Source organism: Athene noctua, chromosome 2 (assembly GCF_965140245.1).
Source record: "Athene noctua chromosome 2, bAthNoc1.hap1.1, whole genome shotgun sequence".
NCBI classification, from domain to species: Eukaryota; Metazoa; Chordata; class Aves; order Strigiformes; family Strigidae; genus Athene; species Athene noctua.
The window spans coordinates 155,805,731-155,830,348 of record NC_134038.1 but is presented as its reverse complement, the minus strand read 5'-3'; the positions used below and the strand labels follow the sequence as shown (position 1 = coordinate 155,830,348).

The following is a 24,618-nucleotide window of genomic DNA, read 5'->3' as shown; positions in this document are numbered from 1 at the left end:
CAGGAGTATGCATACCAAGGTACTAAAATGCTGCAAATCTTGTTAAACAGCGCAGGCAAAACTGGGCTTTGTTCTACAACTCCCACCTTTCATTCTGCAGAGGCTGTAGTGGGAATCTTTATGATTTCACAGGACAGCCAAACCAAACAATATGTGCTCTGGACACAAAATAGGGACCTTCCCTGCAAGCCCAGATCTAAAATACATGAAGCCTGACTCAGGCGTTTCCTCCCCCAGGGCAATTACTCCGATTTCCGCTCATTTTATGCCACTTGTTTTTTTGGACTTGGACTCTTGTGTGTTCTGGATGAAACATTTTGATTTACATTTTTTAGCTTGCCTCTGCAAAACACAGTCAGCATCCACGAGCAACACCTCCTTGTCTTTATATTTCTTTCTGCCAGCCTCCCACCCTCAAAGTTGCTGGGCCTGGGAGTAACCTATGACTTGTTCTCAGGGATCCTGCCTGGAGCAGCTTCAGCACTGGTATGACACAGCTGCACGCAGCATCCTGCAAAACCCATGCCACCCTGTTTTCTTTGGGTTTATTTGGTGGAAGGTTGGGATTGTGTGGTTTTATTTTTTGGTTTGTTTGGGTTTGGGGTTGTTTGGTTGGGGTTTTTTGGTTTTGTTTTGTTTTTTTCATTTTATTTTCTGTCAGTGAAGAGGAGCAGGGGAAATGGTGAAAAACAAGTGAAAGAGGAAGAACTATTGCTCAAACAGTGCCTTCTATTGCTTGTCTTTAGGTTGTTTCTTCAGGGCTCATTTCTGACTGCAGCAGAAACAGCTCACATTGGAGTAGATTTTACCTATTCCAGGAAGAAAGGCTAAAAGGAGGGCATCTTGCTCCCCAGAACATAGCCTGCCTCCCAGATTCTTGCTTTATGGTCTGTGGTCTCAAAAGAAGGAAATGAATCCCAGCCACAAGATCTAGCTTTGGTTGGAAGCCTATTCTTACCAGGAATGCAGAAGCACTCCTGCCCTGGAGATTGTTTCTGCCTCACCTGCTGGGGAGCAGTTCACATTTTTGCTGAAAGAGAGAGAGAAATGAGAGAAAATAGTGAAGTATTTTTATTTTATGAAACCCCAAAGGGTTTCTTTTTTTCCAGCCAGAATTGGTTAGCTCTTACTTTGTCAAAGAGCAGGCTGGCCACTGTAATGTCCATGAGGGATGTGGCTTTTGATTTTTACAAAGTCAGAGAATGACCTGATAGAGGGGACATGAACCAGCATGAGTGCTTGTGGCAACGAAGCTTACTTAGGTAAGATAAAATAACATTAGCATAAATATGTATATGTTTCTGATGTAAAATGACTCCCAGCAAAATCCTAATACTGGAGATTAAGATAAATCTGCAGCCACAATGTCTCTAAAACTCTGGAGCAGAAAAGTGATGGGGAGCAAAAGAGGTACTCTGAAAGGTAGAAAGATTAGTACGAGTTCCTTCCAACACACACTGTTTAAGACATTGCCAGCAACAGGACTCCAGTGCTGAAGTTGAGCCATTATTCTGGTCCCAGCAAAATCAATTAGAGTATTGCCATTTAACTGAACAGGCCAGCTGGCTTAAAACAATCTAGAGGCAAGCTGAGAATAATCTCCTGCAAACCTGTTTGCTCCCGGAGTCAGAATGGGAGCTTGATAGGCAGTGCCCCTCACCCTTTTTGCTTGCTCAAAGAACGTCACTTTATCACAGGACCTGGTGCAGAAAGCCGATCTACCTTTTTACTAAAAAAATATCTAGGCATCTTAAACCAGCTAGCTTGGATACCTGTACCCGCTGCCAGCGTTTCGGAGCAGTGCTGCAGCCAGTATTAGAGTATCTGCTAAACCACAAGGCATAATACAGCAGCTTTAGATACTGCCCAGTTTTCAGCTGCCTGTGGTAAGCCTACACTTCTGATGCCCCCAATCATTTTGCCTCCTGACTTGAAGGAGTCCCCAGTGTTGCTACCCTCACACTAAAGGTAGAGGAGAACCTCTGGTTGGGCAAGAAACATCTCCCTGCACTTCCAGCCCTGGCCCAGGCTCTGCTCTGAAGGCCACTTGGGGCAGTTACGGGCTCACAGGACCCCGTTACAAGTGGCATCTGCTCGCACAGCCATGCTGGTGATGCAGGAGCCGCAGGTACCCCTTCCACTCCTCCCTACCAACACCAGGGGTCTGCTTCTGAAAGTGCCCACCGGCGGGACAGCCCACCTCTCCCAAGCCCCCGGGGAGCCCCTGCAATGGAGCTGCCTTTGCCCAGGCTAGATGCTTTTCTTCTCCAGCTCCGCACTGAGAGCACTGGGCTCCGTGCAAATGGAGCAACACTTTCTATTCATAATTAGAGCCACGTCTCCTAGAATAACAACAGACTGCTAATGGCTCCAGGCAGGTTGGAAAAAAAATTGATTTGAGCTAATTTGTCAGAGAGCAGGGAAGTATGTACACACGTATCATTTACTTGGCTTGCAGTGTCTCCATTATGTAGATAGTTTGCAAGGCCTCTGAAGCAGGGGCTCTTCCTTCCTTGAGACACATGATCTCACTAGAGCAACATCACAGAAACAGAACAACGTAAACTAATGTCTGAAAAACAGCTACAGGTTGATACTTGCCACTTTAAAGGTAATTAAAACCTGAACATTATACTGCTTTATAAGGGCAAGTAACTCTATATTTCTTTTACTCCCTTTGCCAGGATAAATGTGTTACTGATTCTGGAAAAATGGGCATCCAAAAGTCTAAATGAATAAACGAAGTACCTGAAAATCAATGGAGTTGAACAAAATGATCATTAGTATTAAAGTCTTGTTCAAACACTTGGCAGGGGACTGAGCCAACATTTGCAGGCTCATGTAACTGAAGTGATCAATCAAATTGCAAACTAAAGAAGCAAATGTGAGGTAAACTGCATTTTATGCATCTGTGTCTCTGACTATATATTAATTTTTTTCACCTATAATCCATCTTTACTCAGTCTGACTTGTCACAGAGTTACTGCGGGCAATTTATCAACCACTTGAGCATGAACTCTAAGCACTGTTCCTCTCCTCCCATCTCTCCCAGCCTCCTCATGCTGTCTCAGGGCACAGGCGAGTTAAAAAGGAGGGCACAGTTGTGATAGAAAAATTGTTTTGTTGGTAGAGTTCCTTTATTCCTGGTGAGAAACAAATGCAGCTTGACTACCACTTGGAAGGGAGAGGGCTTGTTTGAGCTCAGAAGTACAGTCTCCAGGCCATGCAAATGAGAGTCTAAATTTAAATTTTGAATTTAAATTTCAAAATCTAAAGTATATAAAAAAATCAAAATTAAAAAAAAAACATCTTCGGTTGTTTTCCTTGCAGACAGTGCAGTCACTAGAGCTGTTGCTGGAGCTGAAAGGAGTCAACAGCTTGGTCCCATACCTTCTCTGAGAGATGGGAAGAGCTAAACAGAGATATGCCAACAACCTCATGAGTGACATTCTTCCCCTCTGTTTGATAGGCCAAGCATTTCGGCACAGATCTTCTAATTTCTGCACAGGAGCCACCTCGGTTTAAACAGCTCCTCTCTCCAGACTCGTTAGTCTAGCTCACTGTGCAGCCAGGAGAGTCTATCCCTCTCTTTAAGTGACTCTTTCACTCCAAGAAGCACCTTGCACTTCTGCCACTGGCAGAAGTAAGGGTGCAGGCTGGTTTCTACTTCTCTTTATTCCCGCACACAAGCAAGTAAATCCATACGAATATCTAACTCTTGGGCTAGCAGCGCAGTGCAGGTGCAGCCACCATCGCTACAGCTCCCGTTGTCCTCCTGGGTGACATGCTACACTGGGGCTGGGAGAGCCTGCCAGCCTTTGCTGTACTCTGACCTTTACTTTCACGAGTCCTAATAAAAAAAAAAAAAAAAAAAAAAAAGGCCCCCACAGTCACTGACAGGGTCTCTGCTGCTGTTACACATGCACGAGAGGGAAAAAACATCAATTACCAAGGCAGAAAGTGCTGGAGACTCAGGAATATTTGTGGGGCAAGTAAAGACCTGGCAATTATTAAGGGAGAGTTGCAGTAGGGCAGCTCTGATGTACCTTGGGGAAAGGCAGAAGGACCCATGAACTGTTTTACTTGTTCAGATGCAGTGTCTGAAGGAACTCGTTTGATGAAGTTTGGGCAACACCCTGATTGAGCCAAGTTAATGTGGGCCCTCTCTGCTACCTGCATTCATCTTTTTTCACCCCTGCCTGGTTGCACACCCATATATCTCTATGTTGACGAAACATGGAGCATAGTAGTCATATGGGACACACACCTGCTATAAAACAAATGCTACTGCTATTTTTGGAAGGCAAGTGTTTCTCCAGGTTTTAATACTGACAAAACTAAATCCATGTTGGAGATGAACCACAGCTCACTGAAAACCATAAAAAGGCTCTGACTGATTTCAGTGGCTGTTGGATGAGGCCCTGTGTAAAACGTCTTAATGCAAACTTTTAGAAATCAAATCTGTCTTTATCCATTCAGATACAGGGAGAAAGATTTACCAAAATAGATACCTAAGGGGATCACTTGCTTTTCAACACTGCCAAACAACCACCATCACTCACAGGTTTTAGTGTGACTGGGGCTGCATGATGACTGGAAAAAAAAATAATCAAACCACAACCAAAAAATCCCAAACCAAACTGTATCTGTTTAGACACTTATGCAGATATGTATGTGTCTGAGTAGCAAAGGACACACCATGAAGTTACCGTGGCATAGCAAGTAACTGTACATCAAAAAAACGGTGGTAACTAAATATGTTTCCAACCTATGGCAAAAGATATGCACGTTAGCTTAAACCTCTTGCACTGCATCCTAATTCAAGTCAAATAACCCTGCATTTACAGTGAGTAACCAGCATCTACACAGGCTGCCACAACAGATCAGGCAACACAGGGATAACCTGTCATGCCGTGGCAATGCAGTGGCATAGATGAACCTCAGCGGAGTATCTGGTTTGGGGTTATTGTACTGCTTAACAACAAAGTCTGGAGAAAGTGAGATTTTATTTTCCCTACTTTTCTTCTCTGACCCAGACTGGTACAAGAGAATTTGGCCCTGTAATTTTCACTTTCTGACAACTAAAGTGTGTTATGTACATTTATATATATACCTTTATACCTACATAAAGTACCTTATGTACCTTCATTCAAACAGACATTTTCTAAAAGTGTTTGTGCTCAAAATGTTGAAGTTTCTTTCCCAGACAATGCACGTGCACTAGAAGCTTCTGTACTGTTCAGTTCCAGAATAAAAGACCTTGCACAATCTGTGGCTTTGAAAAAAGTGGAAAACCAACTCACCTTTGGAGGAGGGTAGAGATGACAAAGTGGTTGTCCTGGATCCTGTTTACACAGCTTCAAGGAATGGCAGACCACATCAGCATTCATTTCCTTGTCTATGCTGAAGGAAATGGTGTGAAAACAAAGACCATTATGTTCTTCTGGGTGCTTGAAAGTAGAAGCTATTTCCATGGGAAGCTAAATCTCCTCAGTGCCAAACACTAACCTCAGCTCACTTCACTGTGGCCTGTAATCTCTGCTCAGTACAGTGTTGGGTCCTAACGATTTTCTGCCACAACATCTTATTCAGCATTTAAAATTGGATTCCAGGATGATGAAAAAGCATCATGCTTTATATGCAGCACTTGAATCAAGTACATTATGACTGTTCTGTTTTTTAATCAATCATAAGTCTGACAAAGATTTAAAGGTTAAAGTTAATGCGTATGCAATTTGGCACATATGAATGTTCAGTCATTAACTCAAGAAAATAACCAGAAATCCTTCAAAGATCCTTAACCTTTAATCACCAAGCACAAGTGCTAGGATTGTTTCTTTCTTTTTGGGACACACCTCTGGGATAATCAGGAATTAAATTAAAATGTTTGATTATAACACTTTTCAGTCTGTAAGCACTTTGCAGTCCCTTGGCTAGTTTTAAAAATAAAAATAAAAACCCTAGGGAGGGAGAAGCTCTGTTAATTAAACTAAGACCTTTCAAAGAGGAATCAAATGACCTACATTTTATTTTTTTTAATCACTCACATTCCTTAGTAGGCTTCCCCAAGAGTGCGTATCAAGGTCAGGGCTGAGAGCATGTAGGGGCTGACAATTAGAAAGCTTGATTAGAAGGGAAAGCGAGACCCAAATATTACAGTAGCGTGACTCTGTAAAACCTGTCTTGCACTCACAGGTTATTCAAATTCCTCCCTCATCCAAACGAGCTGAATTTCAAAAGGTAATTACATCAGGCGGGCCTGATCAGAGATTCAAATGGAGTATGAAAATGGTTACCAGTGGCAGCCTGTGTTTATTCACTCAGGAATAGCTATGCCAAACGGCAAACCAGAATCAGTCTCAAGCATCTCTGCTTTAATAATAATGTGATTTTAAGAATGAAACCTCTGTACTTCATTCCGACAGCACATCTGTATATGTCAAGAACAAGCTAAGTAAAGACCTGAGAGGACACAACAATACTTACAGTTCAGCTATGTGTGGTCCGTAAAGTTCAGCAAGTACGTAACAAAAACCTTGCAGTTTTTCTAGAAAACATAGATTTTTTTAAAGTAACTGAGCATGGTGAAACTGGTTTTATAACAGTCAAAATACAGCAGTTGGCTCATTAAGATGAATGATGATTTATCTTAGGGGAAGGCGTATGAATCTATGACCTCAGTATAGCACCAGAGAATGGGAAAACCTGCATTTCTAACCTTGCCTAAATCCCTTCTCTGGCTATAGGCAAGCCACATGATAAAGACTAAAATGGATAACTAGCACTTGTTAAATGTTCTGAGTATGGCATCATGGAAAAGTTGAAAGATGAAAATCATACATGCCATAGCATCTTCTAAACAGCTTAAATAGCTCGGTAGGTTTGCAAGAAGAAAGAAAACAAATGCATAAATCAAGGTAGAAAGTGAAGTAGGGCTTGGTGTTGTTACTAGAGATGCCTTGGAGCTTCTGGGAGTTTGTGTGAGTTAAGAGAATATGTTTTGTGTGGGGCAGGAGTAATTGCATTCAAATAAATATTTGACACTTTTTGTTTGTCTTCCTTTCACAGGCTGCAGCTGTGTGCCTTTTTGGGATGCTGGCTTGGGTTGCTTTTGTTAATCTGAGTGAAGCATACCCTCCAGAAGACAGCTCATCAGAGATTTCTTTAAGGTGCTGTTATTAAAAAAAAAAAAAAAAAGGGGTCACTGCACCCAAGCAAAGTCACTTGCGGGAGAGATTGGCGATATTGAATACAAGTACGGCACGATGGTAGCATGGGCCTGATAGTTCCCACAAATGAAAATCGACTGTTTCTTGACCTGAACAGATAAGAGCTGGTTAACCATGCACGTATCCTGCAAAGGAGGTATCAGACCTTGTTTTGATGGGGAGGCTGGTGTGAAAAGTCATGAAAAGGCAGGTTCATACAAGCACAGAGCAACGACAAAACTTTCAGCTCCTGAAATTCCTGAGAGATGGCATTTTCTCTTGCACCTCCCTTACCTAGACAGATAACTATCTGTACTTCGGGAAGAAAACATAGAGTATCCTCATCTTTCCCAAAGAAAAGCCTTAGACACCCCCAAAAGGCTGAATATTCAATTTTAACCAGCATCAGTCTGGACAAGCCCAGGGCTGGGGGTCTGCTGCATGCAAAGCGGGTAGTTTTACACTGGGGAGGGTACAAAACCTCGCAGCCCTGACTCCATCAGCGGGCATGGGTGTGCTGTCGCTCTCGCAGCTGCTCTCCTGCCAGGATTGCAGACACCCTAGCTGGCAACCTGCACCCAGTAAAGGAGGACTGGCACCACGAAGGCATGTCAGGGAATGAAAAGATAATTTCCACAACACCCTCCTACGCATAAGGTGTTGCAGGCAACTTCTGTAACTACAATAGCTGATTTTTCTTATCCCATGCCAGGTGTTTTATTTCAATCAAGTTATTAGCTTCACTTCTTTGCCTCCTTTGCCGCATAACTCCTCTCTATTGGCTCTTTAGAAGCAATCTGCAAGTTAAAAATTGGTCTCCTGGCTAGAATTAGATTTTATTCTTGTTCACCTAACAGGAAAGCCATTGCAGACATCAATAACCCTGTGTTTAGTATCATCGCTGATTAAAACACCCTCTAATGATGCTTGCCAGCAGGGCACCTGGATCCCTATAGTAGCTCACAGGAGCAGGGGTTTGGTTTCCCCAGCACCACCCTGGTGCATTGCAGGTGATGGTCTCCTTATGAGTTTCCCAGACCAGCTGGCTTCCATAAAGTTTCTGGCCCTGGAGGAGCCAACTGGATGCTGTAACCTGTACTGGTGGCTGCAAGGAGGAGAGAGTTTGGCTGGGCGTCAACTCTGGGCAGCTGATGTTGGGGGACTGCTGGTCACAGTGATTTCTAGGAGCTGATTTTCTTATGCATATAGGAAGGTTGACATGTAATTACCCCATGGCATAACGAATGATGAGTGGTAAAAAGAACAGCAATAACATAAAATTGTCGTCGAGCACACAGAGTCTTCCTGGAAGATACAGATGCCATTCTGGCTTTGGCAAAACAGACCCAAGCCACAGGAAGTGTTTACAGGACTTGCCCTCCAAGCCAGCCTGCACGATGCATACACAAATCTCTGGCTCTGCTAACACAGACAAGGATGGATAATTGCAGAGAGAAAGCTGTTAGGAAGATGCTGAGTAAGTCAGAAAGAAGGGGAAGAGTGAAAGAAAAAAATGATGAATAACATTGAGTGTACAGGGGTAAGAGAAGAGCTTAAACCAAATTGCTGGGAAATTTAGAGAAAATTTAGAGTATACTTGCTTTTGCCCTGCTTCAGGTAAAAGAGATTCCCTAAACTGCCCTGTTCTTGCATGATAAAAATCCAGAAGGTTTTCCTCTAATGCTTCACAGTCCTAGAATTCTGGCTGAATCCCAGAGGGTAAATATTTGCAAGTAAGATGGCATTAATCATGTTGCCATTTCCACTTGAACTCTAAGGTGTTTACACAGCAGTGGCCAACACAGAAGCAGAGCATGAGTCAGAGGCAATGCCAGAGGCAGACAGTCTCGAAGCACATTTTGGGTGTCAAACATCTCTGTTTCATCAGGCAGACAGCCAGTATCCAGGTAAACGTATATTCTTGCTAACAGCCTCTCTTACAGTGTAAATACTGCCCATCCTCTCAGACCTGTCCTTTCTGCCTGCTCGAGAGCCTTCTTCCCTCATGGTGTTACTGTTCTTATTTTCCCAGGTTTATTGGTCATGTTACTTGAATCATACACATTGCAAATATTTCCATATAAATAAGGACGTGATTGTATTTTCTACACAGCCTATGGGATTGAGTTGGATTGACAGGTACTGAATTTTCCCCTCTTTATTTCTCTAAACTTTTTCGTTCTTGAACGTCATATAACTTCACCAAAGTCTTGATCCAACCCCAACTTCATTGTAATAGAAATTATAGGAGGACCTTAAAAAAACCCCATGAGTTCTTAGTCCCTTTTTACCTTAGGAAAAGCCCCACTGCCATTAATTTGTTGCTGTTATTCTTGCAATCACTTATAGGCATGTGTATAATAATGAAATTGTTCCTTTGGGTGAAATGGCACAGCCTGCTTTAGGAGGTTTGCTCCTTGTGGGCATCCACAGCTTTTCTATTGTTTCAAGCAGCAAGAGGAAGCTGTTGATTCCTGCTGGGCTGTGGTGTTCACCTCCCAGGAGAGTATAAATCGGGTTACACTGTAGCTCCCACACAATCCATAGGATTTTTCACTCCTTTCATGTTCAGGGTCAGTTTTTTTTCTGGTGGGTGTATCCATACATCTCATAGAAGGTAAGTGGATTATACAGATTTAACTAAGGGGATAACAGGATTTTATGTGTAAAAAGAGTGGCAGCTGAAAAGAAATATCTTGACATGTCAGTGGAACGAGGTCCACTGAGTGAATCATGAACACAGAGCTAGCATGTCATATTTTAAAGAAAATTGTATTTTAATAGCAGGATCAGTGCTTCTAATTGTAACTTCATGGTTATGTGCCTGTAATTTAAAACATTGAGGATATGACTTATGGAATAAAAATCAGATAAGCATCATTCTGTCAGTGAATGAATCCCAGCAATTACCTCCCTGCCCCATCCTGCACTGGGCAATTCTCTCTTGAAAAGGAAGAAATTATTATTCTACACACATCTGCTGTGAAACTAGGGTCTACAGAGCAAGATGGTTTCTCAGAGATACAATTCATGAAGTCCTATATAAATGACTTTTTAATGAAGAATCGTAAGCCATCTTTTTACATTCATACTGTTAAAAAGATATCATGAATGTGAGATCTAGTTACTTAAATAGTTACAGGATTGGTCTGTGAGGCACAAAGCTGTTCTGGTATTCAAAGTGTTCTCTATTTAGGGATGTGTATTTGGACAGCTAAGCTCCTTGGGGCAGATAAAACAAGGGGCAGAAAAAGGGAAGTCTACTTATATTCCTATGGAATAGCTATCGCTTTTGAAGTTGTGTCATTGGTTACATTTCAATAGCTTTTCTGTGCAGACCAAATGCTCACATCTTACACCTGTCAACCTCAGCTTATTTTTGAGATTTTACAATAGCAGCTTCCTACACCTGCTGAAAACATTTTCATCTTCACAGTTGCTATGAAGACCCATATGAACAAGAAAGAGGAGTGCTGGGCATGAAGTGAATCTATTCTTAAGCTGCTAACAAAGAGATAAAGTGGAGAAAAAGGGTACGAAGGGGTCTGCATGTCTTGGTACGCACACAGAAGTTGGCTTAATACCACCCAATTCACTCTAATTTTGGGATGAAATCCCAGCTCTGAAGCCAAGTGAGCCACACCACTGAATCCCCTGCAGATAGCACCTTGCTGTCTTTCAACTACATTAATTTGAGATGCTGCACAAGAAGTCAATAAAGCTTTTTCAGACTCCACGTGTGAATTTTTAATTAACAGAGAAATATAGCAGTCTCAACATAACATATGGCCTATTATTTGGTACTTACCAGGTATGTAGTTGCACAGTCTCTCCATGGCTGCCTTTACTGTACTGTTGTGCCACTGTGCAAGCTGTTCAATTACAGACACCACAAGCACACATCCTTCAAACAAACAAACAAAAAGAGCGGATATGGTTATCTGCAAAGTGTGATGAAGCACCCCACACCATAGAAGTATTTCAGGCATCGTTGGGTATTTCATTTCTTGAGATGATCCATAGCAGGTGTGTGTTCAAGGGGGAAAAACATCTGTGAATTTCTGTCTTTATTCAAAATCTGTAAGGTATCACAGAGAGAATGTTGATGCCATAGGAGTGCACAGAACAGCCCGGCTTTTACAGCATTGGATGTTGCTCCTGAAAAAACAATTTTCCATCCTTTCAAAGATGAAAATCAAGGAGTTGGGAGCAAGCCGCTGTTACAGCTGCCTGCTTGGCCACCTGCTCTCTTGTTATTTCTCACAAGAAAAAAGGCTCAGGTCTGTACTTGATAGGACTCTACACAAGCCACACAGAGAGCTAGCAAAACTGAGAAATTAATGGGTGTCACTGCCTGCAGAAGAGACATCACAAAGCAGATATATGTGCTGACCACCACAAAGATTCTATGGCATCATTTCTTCACAGACTTCCATCTGAAACTTAGTGGCGCTTGGCGTCCGCAGGGCTGCTGGGTCCAGCTACGCATTTGCTAAAGCCAAAATGTCTTCAGAGGTTATACTGTGGTTGGAAAGAAACCATTTCCTATGACCTACAAAGCTGGTTATTTCTCGTCACTAACCTGGGTGTGAGCAGGGCTAAATGAAGTCTTGGACTAGCTGTGGCTGAGACCCAAGAACTTGCACACTGTAGTGACACGTTTCTTGGGATGTGCAGCATTTTTTCTGATATTTTGGGGATGAAGTAGGTTCAGTGTGATCCTCACCTACCAATCATTCAAAATCCATGCGATGACCATGAGTGGTTCATTTCAAGTCGATTTTAAATTGCTGTAGGCCAGCACTGTGCTCTCCCTTTCTGCAGTGGCTTCACCATTTTATAAAGAAGCCAGATTTGGTGATGCACAGTCTGACCTGGCAGCCAGAGTGAGGTCCCTGACTGAACTCAGAGACTGTGTAACAGGTGGGTATCCCAGGCAGCCAGGAGACAAGGAGTCAGGATGCCAGTTTCCAGCAGCCTGAATAAAGATTCCTCTTTGAAATCTCTGTAGCTGAAGACTGTTTCCTCCATTCTGCAAGAAATCTCAGCTCTCAGAACTTGCTCTGACACAGTCTAGAAATGGAGGTGAGCTGCAGAATTTGGATGTGGCTGCAGATCCACCTTTTTCCAAAGCTCAAGAGCATTTATGTTCAGGTTTTCAGGCTGGCACAACTCTTCAAAGCAAGCTTTTAAATTCCTTCCAAGTACCCCCACCTATGTGCAAAGTGCTGTTTTTCAGTGTAAATAACTTTGATGCTCCTCTGGATCAAGTAGCGAGTCAAAGAGGAAGTAATACAATTGGAACTTGCTGTAAAATCAGTATCTTTGAGTCTTCTATTACTACTCTACCCCAAATACAGTAATCCAGTGGAAATTACAGTGAACTTGTCAACTTTTTTGCAAGGATAAAAGCCCACTTCTCCATACTTATTAAATAAAATGCTGGCTCAAAGTCCTCTGTGAAATGATTTATAAAGCATGCTAAGAGCCATTACCTCCAGTCAACCTAAAAGAATAGGAGAACAAATGGAGACAGATACAAGGAAGAAAAAACTCTGAAGCACGTCATTCCTTCTTCCTTCTCCATCCCCCCCCCAAAGTAGCCACAGGCCAGCCCAAGGAATTAACAGTGGGCTAAAACACAATAGCTCATAAAGAAAAAAACAACAACCACCACCACCAAAAACTCAGTATAATAAAGACCCAAACTAAAACCAAAGGGGACACCAAACTGGAGGGTAAAGCATGCTCAGGCCTTGGGCTCAAAGAACAGCCCAGGGACATCTGGTCCCTGTTTAACCACTAGCAGGGGCTTTAGCACAGGTTTATTCCATGCTATGCCCCAGGGAATGCTTGTGCTTGTGCTAGGGACCAGTCCTCAGAGCGCATCTGGATGAGGAAACCCAGTTGAGGCAGCAGGGAGTTGAGAGGTGCAAAAGACTTCAGCTGTTTCGGTGCAAGCCATGCCCTGCACTGGCCCCAGAGACAGAAAACAGACCCTGGCTTATTTGCAAGGGTGGGCATAACTGCACTGGACCAACTCCATTGCTTAGCGCTGAGATGGTGGTGCACAATCCCGAGACACGCTGGAAACACATCTAAAAGGCATTGCATAATTTGGTTTTTATAAAGCCATATTATTAACACACGAGCAAGCTACAGACAACCAAAACTACCCTTCCCCTGCCTTCTATGTTTGTTTTATTCATGAGGGTGGAAGCTCAGAAAAATTAAATGACCAAAATTATGGCTTAACCACAAAACCATGTATTCTTTCTGTGTTCTCCTTTCTTTTATCAAGATTAGGCCTTCGTCTAAAAACTTGCTGTCTAGAAGTCAGAAAGACAAAAAGGAGTCCAAGCAGAAAGATCAGAAGGAGCTAGTCCTTCGATATTTTCTAAAGGAGACAGCTTTGGTTGTTTTACCTCTCATTGTTTTGCACCAAGAGCTTGAGCAAGCTACAAATGTGCCAGCACTTAGCAGACATAGGTCCAGGAGTCTGTGAGGGATGAAGATAAGGAGAAGAGAAAGAAACCTGGGAGACACTGAAGTTAGCAATGTTGGCAGAGGAAAATGCTTCAGCGAGCAGAGGAGCTGGGAGAGCAGACAGCCCTCAAAACACAGGCAGAAGCAGAACTGGACGCAGGGACAAGAGGTCAACAGCGATAGAGCAGGTGCCAGTGTGGCTTGAGGAGTAGGATGGCCTGACCAGACTGCAAAATTACAAGCCTGGATAAAAAGTGAGGGAAAAGCCCATGCTGCAAGCACAGGCTTGAGCTCAGACACAGCAGGGCAGGTGAAAACCAGAGGGATCTGAGACGTCCCGTCCCTGAGGCTCAGTAACGTGTCACACCAGGGAGCTGACAGGGTCATGGACTGCAGCAGAGAGAAATGATGCTCATTTTGCCTGTGCTGTGCAACCCAGCGCTCCTGCACCTTCAACTGAGACCTGCCAACACACTTTGCAGAGAGGACACTTCTCTCTTGGTCTTCAGCTCCCCCGTCCCCCCGCAGCGGCTGCCTGTTCCATGTGTTCCGCTTGCTGGGCATCCCCCCAAATAAGCATGGGAATGAGGGCCTCCGGCTGGGTCCAGCTTTCTAAAAGCCTGTCTCCCACCTCCGGCACCCCCTCACACTCTGCAGAATGAGAGGGTGTCATTTGCCACTACAGTGAAGCTTGCAGAGTGCTGCTGGTGGGAGTGCGATGCTGCCTGCCTCCCCCCACTGCCTGCACCTCAGCTCGTGTTTCCTGTGTTGTGACGGGTCTGCTCCAGCCCCAAGCAGAAATCAACCTTCACAACATCTCTGCTTTCCGTTACGGCGTCCTTGGGTGCCAAAATGTTGGCTCCAGTGCTACAAGGAGAGATTTTATTTCAGTGTAAAAGCTGGCCTGACAAAAACATCGATGTGACAAGAAGACCCTCTCGCAACAGGAGAGACCAGCTCACGCCGTGGCCTCACGCCTTCCCCAGCGGATGGGGAAAGACCTTGCCTGTGTCTGCAGCTCTCAGCCCTGCTGCACCTCAGTGCACAGCTTTTACACTGAAATAGAGTTATTCACCCCAAGTGCAGGCTCAGCAGCCTGCCTAATGATTCGTCTCAGGGTGGGGGTGCAAAGACACTCCTCTCTGACTCAGATGTTGCCCCCATGACTCTCACTATCATTATCACAGCCAGGTCTTGTGCCAGCAGAGTCGGTGCAGAGAAAGGGGCTTGTGAACAAACAGCCTGAGCGCTCAAAATCCAAAAAGTTGGGCTGAGGACAAAAATACCCCTGGTGTTTCATTTCCTCTGCTATACAAGAGAGTCTCCATGAAGATGTGAGTTTCTCTCTCATGTTTGTCAAAGTACCACAGAGAGGAGGGAAAATAATAGTCATTTTTGGTTCAGTTCTGCTGAATAGAAACAGAATTCTTAATCACAATCAGTTGTGCAGGTAACCCTACTCATGGAGTGGTCGTTCAGGAATTACATGGAAATTTTTCATGTTGATTAAGTCAGTTAGACGGTTTTGTGTCTATCGAACAAGGCTCAAAGGGACATTTTCTTCACAAGAGAATTAACAGAGCCATTGCTGAGTTTGTGCAGTACTTAATGCAGTACCTTGGGCTACTAGATGTTATATGAATATAAATCACAGTAATAATAGCCTGACTACTTGGGAAAACCCCACAGAGCTGGACTTCAAAATGTTTGCTCTCATAAACTAGTCTTTATTATCACAGAGAGGATGCTTCTGGTCACACTATTATACCCTCCCCACACTGGGCATCCGCAGACCACACCTTGGTTATTCAAATGCTCCCCCACAAATGCATTTATTCCAGACGAAACACTGGAATGGGATGGGCTGATGAAGTCCTGACTGATTTTCAAAGAGGTCTGTGGTTCCAGCTGGGGCATCCTCAGCCTCAGGCACCCTGGCTGAAGTCTCTGGACCCGAATTTGGGGAGGCTTCCTGACCTCTGGTGGGAAAGGTGCTCCCCAGGAACACATGGCGTGCTATCGGCTGATCTATTCCCTGTTTCCCCCGTCTACCTGGGCTTTGATCAGGTGCCCTTGGTCCAACTCTCTTTACTCCTCTTGGGCTGCTGGCACCTCTTATTGCCCTGCCATGGGCCATGCCCCAGGGGACATCTGCTTGTGTTCAAGCTCTGATGGCTTCAACACCTTTCCTTTAGACTGATGTCATCAAGAGCAGCTTTTGGGCTGGAGATTATAAATTACTCAGGAAAAGGGTTGAACCCTGGGAGGAGGGAGAAGGATTGTCTAAGGGCACTCACTGCAGACCAGGGAGTCCAACCCACCCAAGATCCCCATCTTTTTTGATAAAAATATGCTTCCTCCAGTAATTCAGTTTTATCCTCTAGGAGAATCTCTCTCTTGTGTTGGGCTATAGGTAAAACCTCAAGAGGTTAGTGGCGATAAAGTTAACTCAGACTATCCTCACTCCTACTACAAACCTTGCCTCTTTTCAATCATATATATCATCTTCTCCTGGATTTAGCGGTAGAAAAAGAATTCATTGCTGGGTGAAGCATAAGAAGCCAGTACCCTCTAACGAAATCAACAGAAATCTCCCTACACATCAGATACCATCAGAAATGCTAACCAGATATCCTAGCCTTTAATGGGTCTTAATTCTGCTGGCTAAAAAGGGAAAATAATTAGTTAACTAAAAAGGACAGGGGGAAGTCAGCTGTCTTTGACTCTAGAAATCTCACTGCTTTAATTACTTATGATGTGTGAGAGGATATAAACTTTTTAATACTCTGGCATCAGTAGAAAAGCACTTCCAGATCTGGGCAGTCATTAGCAACTATTGCTTGCTTTTAATTCAGTAGATATTCAGATGTGATTTATTTCTCATCATAAGGCAGTGTAGATAGGTTTCATAACTAAAGGTTAAAAAAAGCTCTAAATTTTTTATAGTTGCACAGGATTTTCTTCAGAAACAACTTTCATGAAATTGACTCTGCTGTCGCACTTCAATAATAGGTTTCAATGCCTTGACAGGCTGAAGGATGTTTTCTCTGGAAGAAATTAATTGGTATTATAATGCTTATCAGCCATTAGAAACTAGACTCTAGTATTAATAAAATGTCTGTCTCTTTTAGAGATAGTTTGTCCCATCTGCTATTAATTTCTGAAGAGATAAGAGAAAACCATAACCATTTTGCTCAGCAGCAGTAATCTGAAAACTCACACATCAGGAAGTACTTCTCTCCATGTATTTGAAAATAGTGTGTAATAATAAAATGACATTTCCAATAAGCACAGAAAAAAAAAAAAATCCCATACCCCAATAATAAAATAAGAGCTAAAGAAATTCATTTCTTAGCTGTGAAGCCTCTGGCAGTTTAAGCAGACTATTTAACTTAATCCACTTCTGCCGCATACGTTTGAAAGGCTCTATAATTAGAATTATACCTAGGGATGTCAAGAAGTGTCTGGATAGTGAAAGCTGCCTCTCTAAGTTTCAGATCTGTAGATATATTTGTCTGAGTAAAACTCTGTTAAATGGGATTTCTGGCACCTGGCACATCCTCCTTTGCCATCACGTTCCTGGGTGCTGGAGAACTTTCTCGTCCCTCCAGTCATATTGCTGTTCCCCAGCCATAAATAAAAAAATACCACGTGGAGCACAAGGAGGAAATAATTCCCCAAAAGTGGCCTTGGACACAAACAGCTCTCTACAAACCCTGCTGGCCAGGCTGTGGTCACCCTGCTTGCTCCTGGTGGAGCAGGAGCCAGAGCCTCGCTTGGCAAAGCGGTAAACCTCTGCCTCAAATATCTGTCTGCAGCAGCAAGCCCCTGTATAAATGAACCCATATAGCACATTCCTGGTTTTATATAGAAGATGAAGGTTTGCCCAAAACACAGTCTTTGCTGCTTCTATTTATAGACGATCATAGGCTCCAATGCATCTCGTCAAGCCTACAGATGAGGCGTCCCCAGAGCCTGTCTACAAAAGACCACACTGCCACTCCTCAGGCAGATGCTGTTGTTCTGGCATAAAAACACCTCTCTCCAAATTCATCTAATCCAGTTTCAGTTCAACTTGGAACAAGACATTCCTGTTTGAAATAACAGCATTTACACGGAGAGCTAACAAGAAATAAGGTTTTCTCCTCTGAGATGGGGACATGCCCATGGGTATTCTAGGTGCAGGCAGACCATGGATATGCAAAACTATAATACAGGAATGTTTTCTTTTTCACTAGATATTCCTTTCCTAATACTTCCCAATATTCATTTTGCCTTCTTTCGCTGCTTCTCAACACTGAGCTGATACTTTCAAAGAACAGCCTTTTACAACCTCAAGATTCCATTCCAGCATGGAAATATTCAGCTCAAATAACATAACTGTATATGCAAAGTTATGACAGTTATTTCTCCATATAGAGCCAGAGGATTTATTTCTGTGAAAGGCAATCCAGAAAGGGATCTGAGTGTAAAAGTCTTTTACTCAAAGTCAGACTTTGCTTCCTAGTCCTTTTACAATATTAATGTATTTCACAGAGATACTGAAGTGATGGAATATAATTATAGGTATCCATGTTCAAATATGTTGGCATATACAAGACCTTTCCCCCCTAGATTTGCTAAGGGTCATAAAGTATCTTGAAAATGCTAAATGGTACATTATTACCAAATCTGTCACTGGGCATAAAATTACATATAGTATTCTGGCTAAAGAAATTTTTGAAATATCAATACCTATATAGCAGTATTTTGAGTGCATTGTAGCTCTGCAACAAAACCAGCCAACCCTGCATATCAATTATCATTTCTGTTGCTCATGCAATAGCAGTGAGGAACTTCAGACCCCTCACTTCAGAGCTCTATTAGTTCATTATTCTTTCCTTAAGACACTCAGTGAGGACTCTGATAGCTATGCTGATACAGAAAATTCAGTTTCCATCTAGTGGAAGATTCTGGTGTCCATACCTGCCAGCCAAATGCATCCCTAGTGTTTCCTACATCACACTTTAAAGAGCCTTATTTAACAAAATCTATAACCCCAGGCATTTCCAAGGGATATGCTTTCTACGTTAATTAATAGGAAAAAAAAGTGTATGTATGTGTGCCATTAACATATTTTTCTTTTTCAAATTAGAAAAAGCTATTAAAAATTTACTGAAGCCTAAATGGTGAGAGTGAGAGGGGGAGTTAATGTAGCTGGGTAACTTCGTCCTAGTCACAAAGGTTTGACTATTTTAAGATTCTGAATGTGCAAAACTTGTTTCAGATATGCAGTTCTTAAAACCATTGAAAGTGATTGCCTTAAACATAAACAGAAGTTCTGTATAGGGCCAACATATGAACAAGAGTGGGAGGCACACACGTTATGGCAATCAGCAACCAAACAGACAATCAATACTAAATAAATATGATTATCAAAGAAAAGTTATACTAAAGGCAAGTATCGGTACTGTAAAACATAAAAGACTATCCCTGTCTACAAATACACAATCATATATGTTTATATGTGCATTTACGCACACATACACATATGTATACATGTCAGTATGCTAACCACACTTTTTGTTGTGTTCAGTAAATATATCTACATTTTACAGCTATAAACTTTCAGTGAGACTTGGGGTGATTTTGAAAATGGAATTTTTACCATCAGTTGCTGAAAAATTTGAAGCCCTGGAGAAAATATTCCTATTTTAGTAGTTGCTTTAGTATCTCTACTGTACTACTCACGTGCCTGTGGTTTTTCTATCCAAATTATAATCATAGGAAAAAATGTTATGATCAAATTTGGTATTTATTACTGATCGTCAGGCCAAATTTTGCTGCTGAGTAAACCGAGCAATGTTGGTGAAGTAAACAGAGGTGCTGCAGTTTGGCACTGGTTTAGCTGTAATGAAAGTCGATTCCCAGCCTTTCAGAGTAAAATACATTGTGGTGCTACATTGATATTGGGCATGGCCTTTTTACAGAAATCATTGAGCTGTAAATTATACGTTCTGTCATGGTGCCTCCCCAGACAATATGTGCACAGCCACTTTGTCTGAGCGCAGTTATTAAAAGCCTCCAACTCCATTTGGCATGTTCCATTGTGTGAAGTTATTGGGAACTCCAAACACCACCAGTCCTGCTGCCACTCTGCGGGGCATATTTCATCCCTGCACTCATGCACAGCTAGACAGAGGCAAACTGTTGAGGACATTGACTATCACACAAATCAACACAGGTAGAGGTCGGTGTTTTACACTGCTGCGAAGCTTGGAAACATCCATTCTATAATGTAATCAGAGCTGAAGATATGTTTCAAAAACATGCTTCTTCATACACGAGGAATTATGTGCTCGTGGGTGAATGGGAGAGGTGACCCGCAAAGGTTGCTGAGAATGGTATTATATAGAGCACAAAGATGGGGAAATTTGCTTCCCTGGCTGCGGACCCACAGGATCTCCGCTTGCTAGCAAAGAAGATGGAAAGCGCTGCTGTCCGGCTGTATTGAGCGCTCCCTGACTAATCGCTTCATTCCAAAAAGGGCAGCCAAAGTTAATCGCCGAAAGAGCAGGGCAGCCTGCTGCTGGGGAGAAAATAAATAAACCTTGCTATTTGCAAATGGTTCTCGTGGTCACAGCGCGGACCCCCTGAAAAGCTGGCCTGGAAGAAGTCATCTGACACAAGACTCTGCTCTAGCAGCTGATCTGTGCATCTATGCCATTCTGAAGGGACGGGGTAGACACAAATCTGTCCTCTAATGAGGACTTCTACAGCCTTCTCAGGAACTGATGACAGTGCTCACTTATCACTACCACTTGAAAAATTTTCTTCCTAACCTGAATGTCCCTACTGGTACCCATTTCTGTTATTACTTGTCAAAGCTGTTATGAACCTGGAGAATGGATCGCCCCTTCAATGTTTTTTGAGGAGAGATATCATGTCTTTTCTCAAGTTTTTCTTCTTTAGACTAATTAACTCTAATTTATTCATTCTTTGTAGGTTATATTTGTTTTTCTCCAAAACCTCCTGTCACTCTGCGTCATTCTTGATGCGCAGCCCCAAAAGGGAAGGCAGAAATTCCTCTGAGGCTTTGTCAATGCTGAGAAAGGTAACAGGTTACTTCACATGTCTTGCAAGCTAACTTCTGTTCACACATCTTGGTGTATGCAGTGTATGTGTTTGTCATGACAGCCTGCCATCATTGTGCCGCTACAAGCCCAGATGATCTTCCCGAGGGATGCTACACAGCAGGTCATTCCTCATCTGCTACATTTGTCATTCATTATTTCTGCTGAAGTGCCTTCAACATACCCATATTGAAATGATCTTTTTTTGGGGGGTGGGGGGCAAATGCTCCAAGTTTTCAAGATTGTTTTGAATTTAATCCTGCCCTCCATTGTACTTGCAAACTTTCCAGCTTTATATGAGCTGCTAATTTAATAGCACACTATTTCATTATCCTGGCTAGTGAAAATATGGAATGATACTATTTTTAAAACAGAGGTCCAAGGAAGTACCTTATTTTGTACATCCTTACACTTAGGGAGTGAGCCACTCATAATTAGTCTCTGAACGAGACCATCCACCAGTTTTGTCCAGCCCCATAGAAGCTTAATGTCACATATCTCTCAGCAATTAGATTAGTGCTGAGGTGGTGCCAAAAGCCTTACTAAAGTCCCTCTGTAACATCTACTACTTCTTCTGTTTCTACATGCCATTATCCCATTAGCAAATAAAATTATATTGATCTGACACTGTTTCTCCTTGATAAATCCAGCAAGGCTCTGACTCATATTTACTTTTGAACAGTGCTTTTATAAAGTTGTATTAACTATTGTAGTATTTCTCTAGGAACTGATGTTTAACTGACTGATCTACAGTTCCCCAAATTTCTTGCCTTCATCATGTTGAAGTGAGATGAATACAGCAGTTCCCTCCTGGCTTTCAATGTTTCCCCTGCTTTCTGCATCCTCCAGGGCAGTTTCTGCCTCTCCTGAGGTTGCCTCAGGTACTTCTGGATGAAGTCAACTTTGCCAGACTTCAGAATAATTTGAAAAGACCTTTTAAGGGATCTGTCATAATTTGGGATTTTGGGGGTGTGGAATAAAACTTTTAAAAATTAATCAGAAATAGTAGAAAAATAAAGAACATAATCTTAGGTATGATGAAACATTAACACCAGTGTCAAGAGTTACCAGTGTTACTGTCCTGTCTTTGGGTACTTTAACATTAACTCAACTAAAACTTTGCTTGCCCTCTGAAATGGACAGTATTTTCCTCATTTAACAGATGGCAAAAATCAAAGACCTGAGTATCTGAAAGTTTCATACATACTTAATTTTTGAGAGAAAAACACACAGCATCTTCTTCGCAGGATGCCCAACTGAAATGATCGGGCTGCGCCTAGAAAAAGGATTTCTAAGTCTCGTCCTGAATAAATCCCTTAAGCCATACTGCCAGTCAGTAACAAACACAGAAGGAAAAACAAGACCTAGCATCCAGCTCCCAAACCAGTGCACAGGGCAAAAACTCACTGCCTTTACATGAGGCAATACAGCTTCATGGAACTTTGAATATAGGAAAACTTACTAAAGCACTTTTATGTAACATAAGGAAAAAGCAAAAGGATATATCAAAGCATGCAAAAGGCCCAGAGGAAGGGCCTGAGCTGGTTTCACGGTATGCAGAAGGGGGGCATTTTTCCAGCCTGGGAAGGCAGGAAACACTGATGAAGAAAAGAGACTGTCAAATGCTGGAAAATTTTTCTAGTGACAGGGTCCAAGAAAGATGGTGTATCTAAGAGAAGATTGGAGATTGTTAGGAACTGCTTAGATATAATACCTCTGATCTTGTGGCCAGGAGGATCATGAACAGGTCCTTTCCCTCTCTTTTCCATAATTGTAAAAGTCAGTATTATTAAAACCCTTTTTAAGTGGGAACACTTTCCAGATGCTTTATTTTTACACCAAGTCAATTATTAAAAGACTTCCTCTGAACGAAGCAGTCAAATTTTTTAAGAAAATACAGCAAAAATGATGTGACTTTTTCTATAGTTACTGACGCTGATTAAAAATTCTGTCTAAATGTTTTCTAACACAATTACATTTGCTGTAAAAAAAGTCACTGTCTTCTTTAGACAAGTAACAATCTGAAAGCAGAAATGTTTTGGGCAAACCCCCCCATCTGAGTTGTCTGAATTGTCCAGCATGCTGTGACACCTCTCTGCATGCCTTCCCTCCTCTCCTCCAGCCCTATTCCTTATCAGCATATAGGTGCCTACCCAAAATACATTTCCTAAGATGTGCTAAGGGCAGGAGACTCCCTTGAAGTTTCCCCAGTATGACCAGAACATACTGGGGCAGATGGTGCCTACTCAGGGAACCCTGCTAAGCAAGCAACAGAAGGAAGCAACCAAGTTGTATCACATTCCATGGAGGTACCAGAGCTGCTTTCCTGACATATCTTTTCTACATATTTCTTCAAGAAGCGTGATACTTTTGGTGGAAAGGCTTAATGGAAAATATTTTCTTGTTTTGTAACTGAAAGAGCATCCATTTTCTGACTAGCTTTGGCTACTAACATAGCAATCTTGATCATGCAGGTGGTACACACGCACAAGAGCGATGAGAAATGACTATTCAACGTGCAGCCACCTCATTTCCCTCAGAAAAGAGAATCAAATAACTTTGAAAGATTAGACACCTGACCACACATTTAACTTGTATGAAAAAGTCCGGTCTTTCAAGAAAATCTCCTATACATTTGGCAGCAGGCATTTCTCACGTTAAAAATGCTGCCTCGATCTATAAGGCCAAGAAAACACAGAAGTTCTCATGGCTCTCTCCTAATGCCTTCCCAGATAGCAAACTGAGCTAGCAGGGTCTGAGGTCGAGCTGTTGAAAGGAAATCACAATCTTCCTCCTTACAGATGAATCTGATCTTAGCCTAATTTCTGCTCTTAAGAGGGCTGGTCACTGCATCAGTCACAAGAACTGATGTTACCCCTGCTCCACGCCGCGGCAAGTGTAACCAGCAGCAACCCCGAGTTTTCCCTTTCCTGCTTGTGAAAAGGAAGAGACACAGATGGCTTGTCAGTGTTTTCAAGAGTTAGTCAAGACAACAGCTAATCAGAACCCCCGAGGCGGCTGTCTGGGCTCGCAGTCACCAGCCCTCCCTGTCAGGCCTGGCCCGTGCAGTTTTAATGCTCTGCAGGTTTCATTTTTAACTTGTGGTTTACAGAGGTGTGAACAGTCTCTTTAGATCCTGAGCTGAGCTCACATGGATGCTTTTTGCTGAAGGAACACCTCAGAGAGAGGAACTGGTGTGGAAGGCAGGTTTTTTGGTGTCTCCCCACTGAACGACCATGCTGGGGAGATGCGTGGTGGTTCCAGCAATGGGACAGGCACAGCTTTCCTCCCAAAGGGAGGAAAAAAAAGAGAACAGTTTATCTTGTGCAGGTCAACTTCAATGTGCAGTATCTTTAGGAATTTAGAGCCTTGTTGGATCAATAGGATGGAAAGGGCAGACCATACTCCTGACATTTAAAAATCATCTTTCCTATGCCATCAAAACCGTGGCTGCCTAAAGATCTCACTATTAGAAAGCACCACTTCCCTCTCACTCTGGCAGCTTCTCAGTCACTGCTTGTGTGGCTACCGGCCCAAACAAGGCCAATTCCTGACAGCTCTTGCCGCTTTTCATGACTTGCTCTCATTTTCTGGCTAGTGGCTGAACCCTGGCAGGGGCTGTGCAAGCCTCACCACCCCAACTTAACTCTGCTTTCAGCTGAACCTGCCTCACCGGCACCAAAATCTGCAGGGGCACAGTGGGTGGCTCAGAAGCGAGGCAAAAAACTGTTTTTATCAAGCTCAGGATTATTATTTCTAATTGTGTTCATTGAGCCACAGTGAAAATAATTTTTGGCTGAAGGGTGGAGAAC

The 24,618-nt window shown here is 42.7% G+C and overlaps 1 protein-coding gene across 1 annotated transcript in view; it reads right to left on the bottom strand.

The window, feature by feature from the left end:
* AOAH (acyloxyacyl hydrolase) overlaps positions 1-24,618 on the bottom strand; it is an 81,291-nt gene that overhangs the window by 54,993 nt on the left and 1,680 nt on the right. Inside the window, exons 3-6 of the mRNA XM_074898156.1 lie at positions 11,017-11,112; positions 6,487-6,547; positions 5,267-5,403; positions 54-79 (exon numbers count right to left, since the gene is read on the bottom strand). Coding sequence (XP_074754257.1) covers positions 54-79; positions 5,267-5,403; positions 6,487-6,547; positions 11,017-11,112 — 320 coding nt within the window. The remainder of the gene's footprint in view (positions 1-53; positions 80-5,266; positions 5,404-6,486; positions 6,548-11,016; positions 11,113-24,618) is intronic.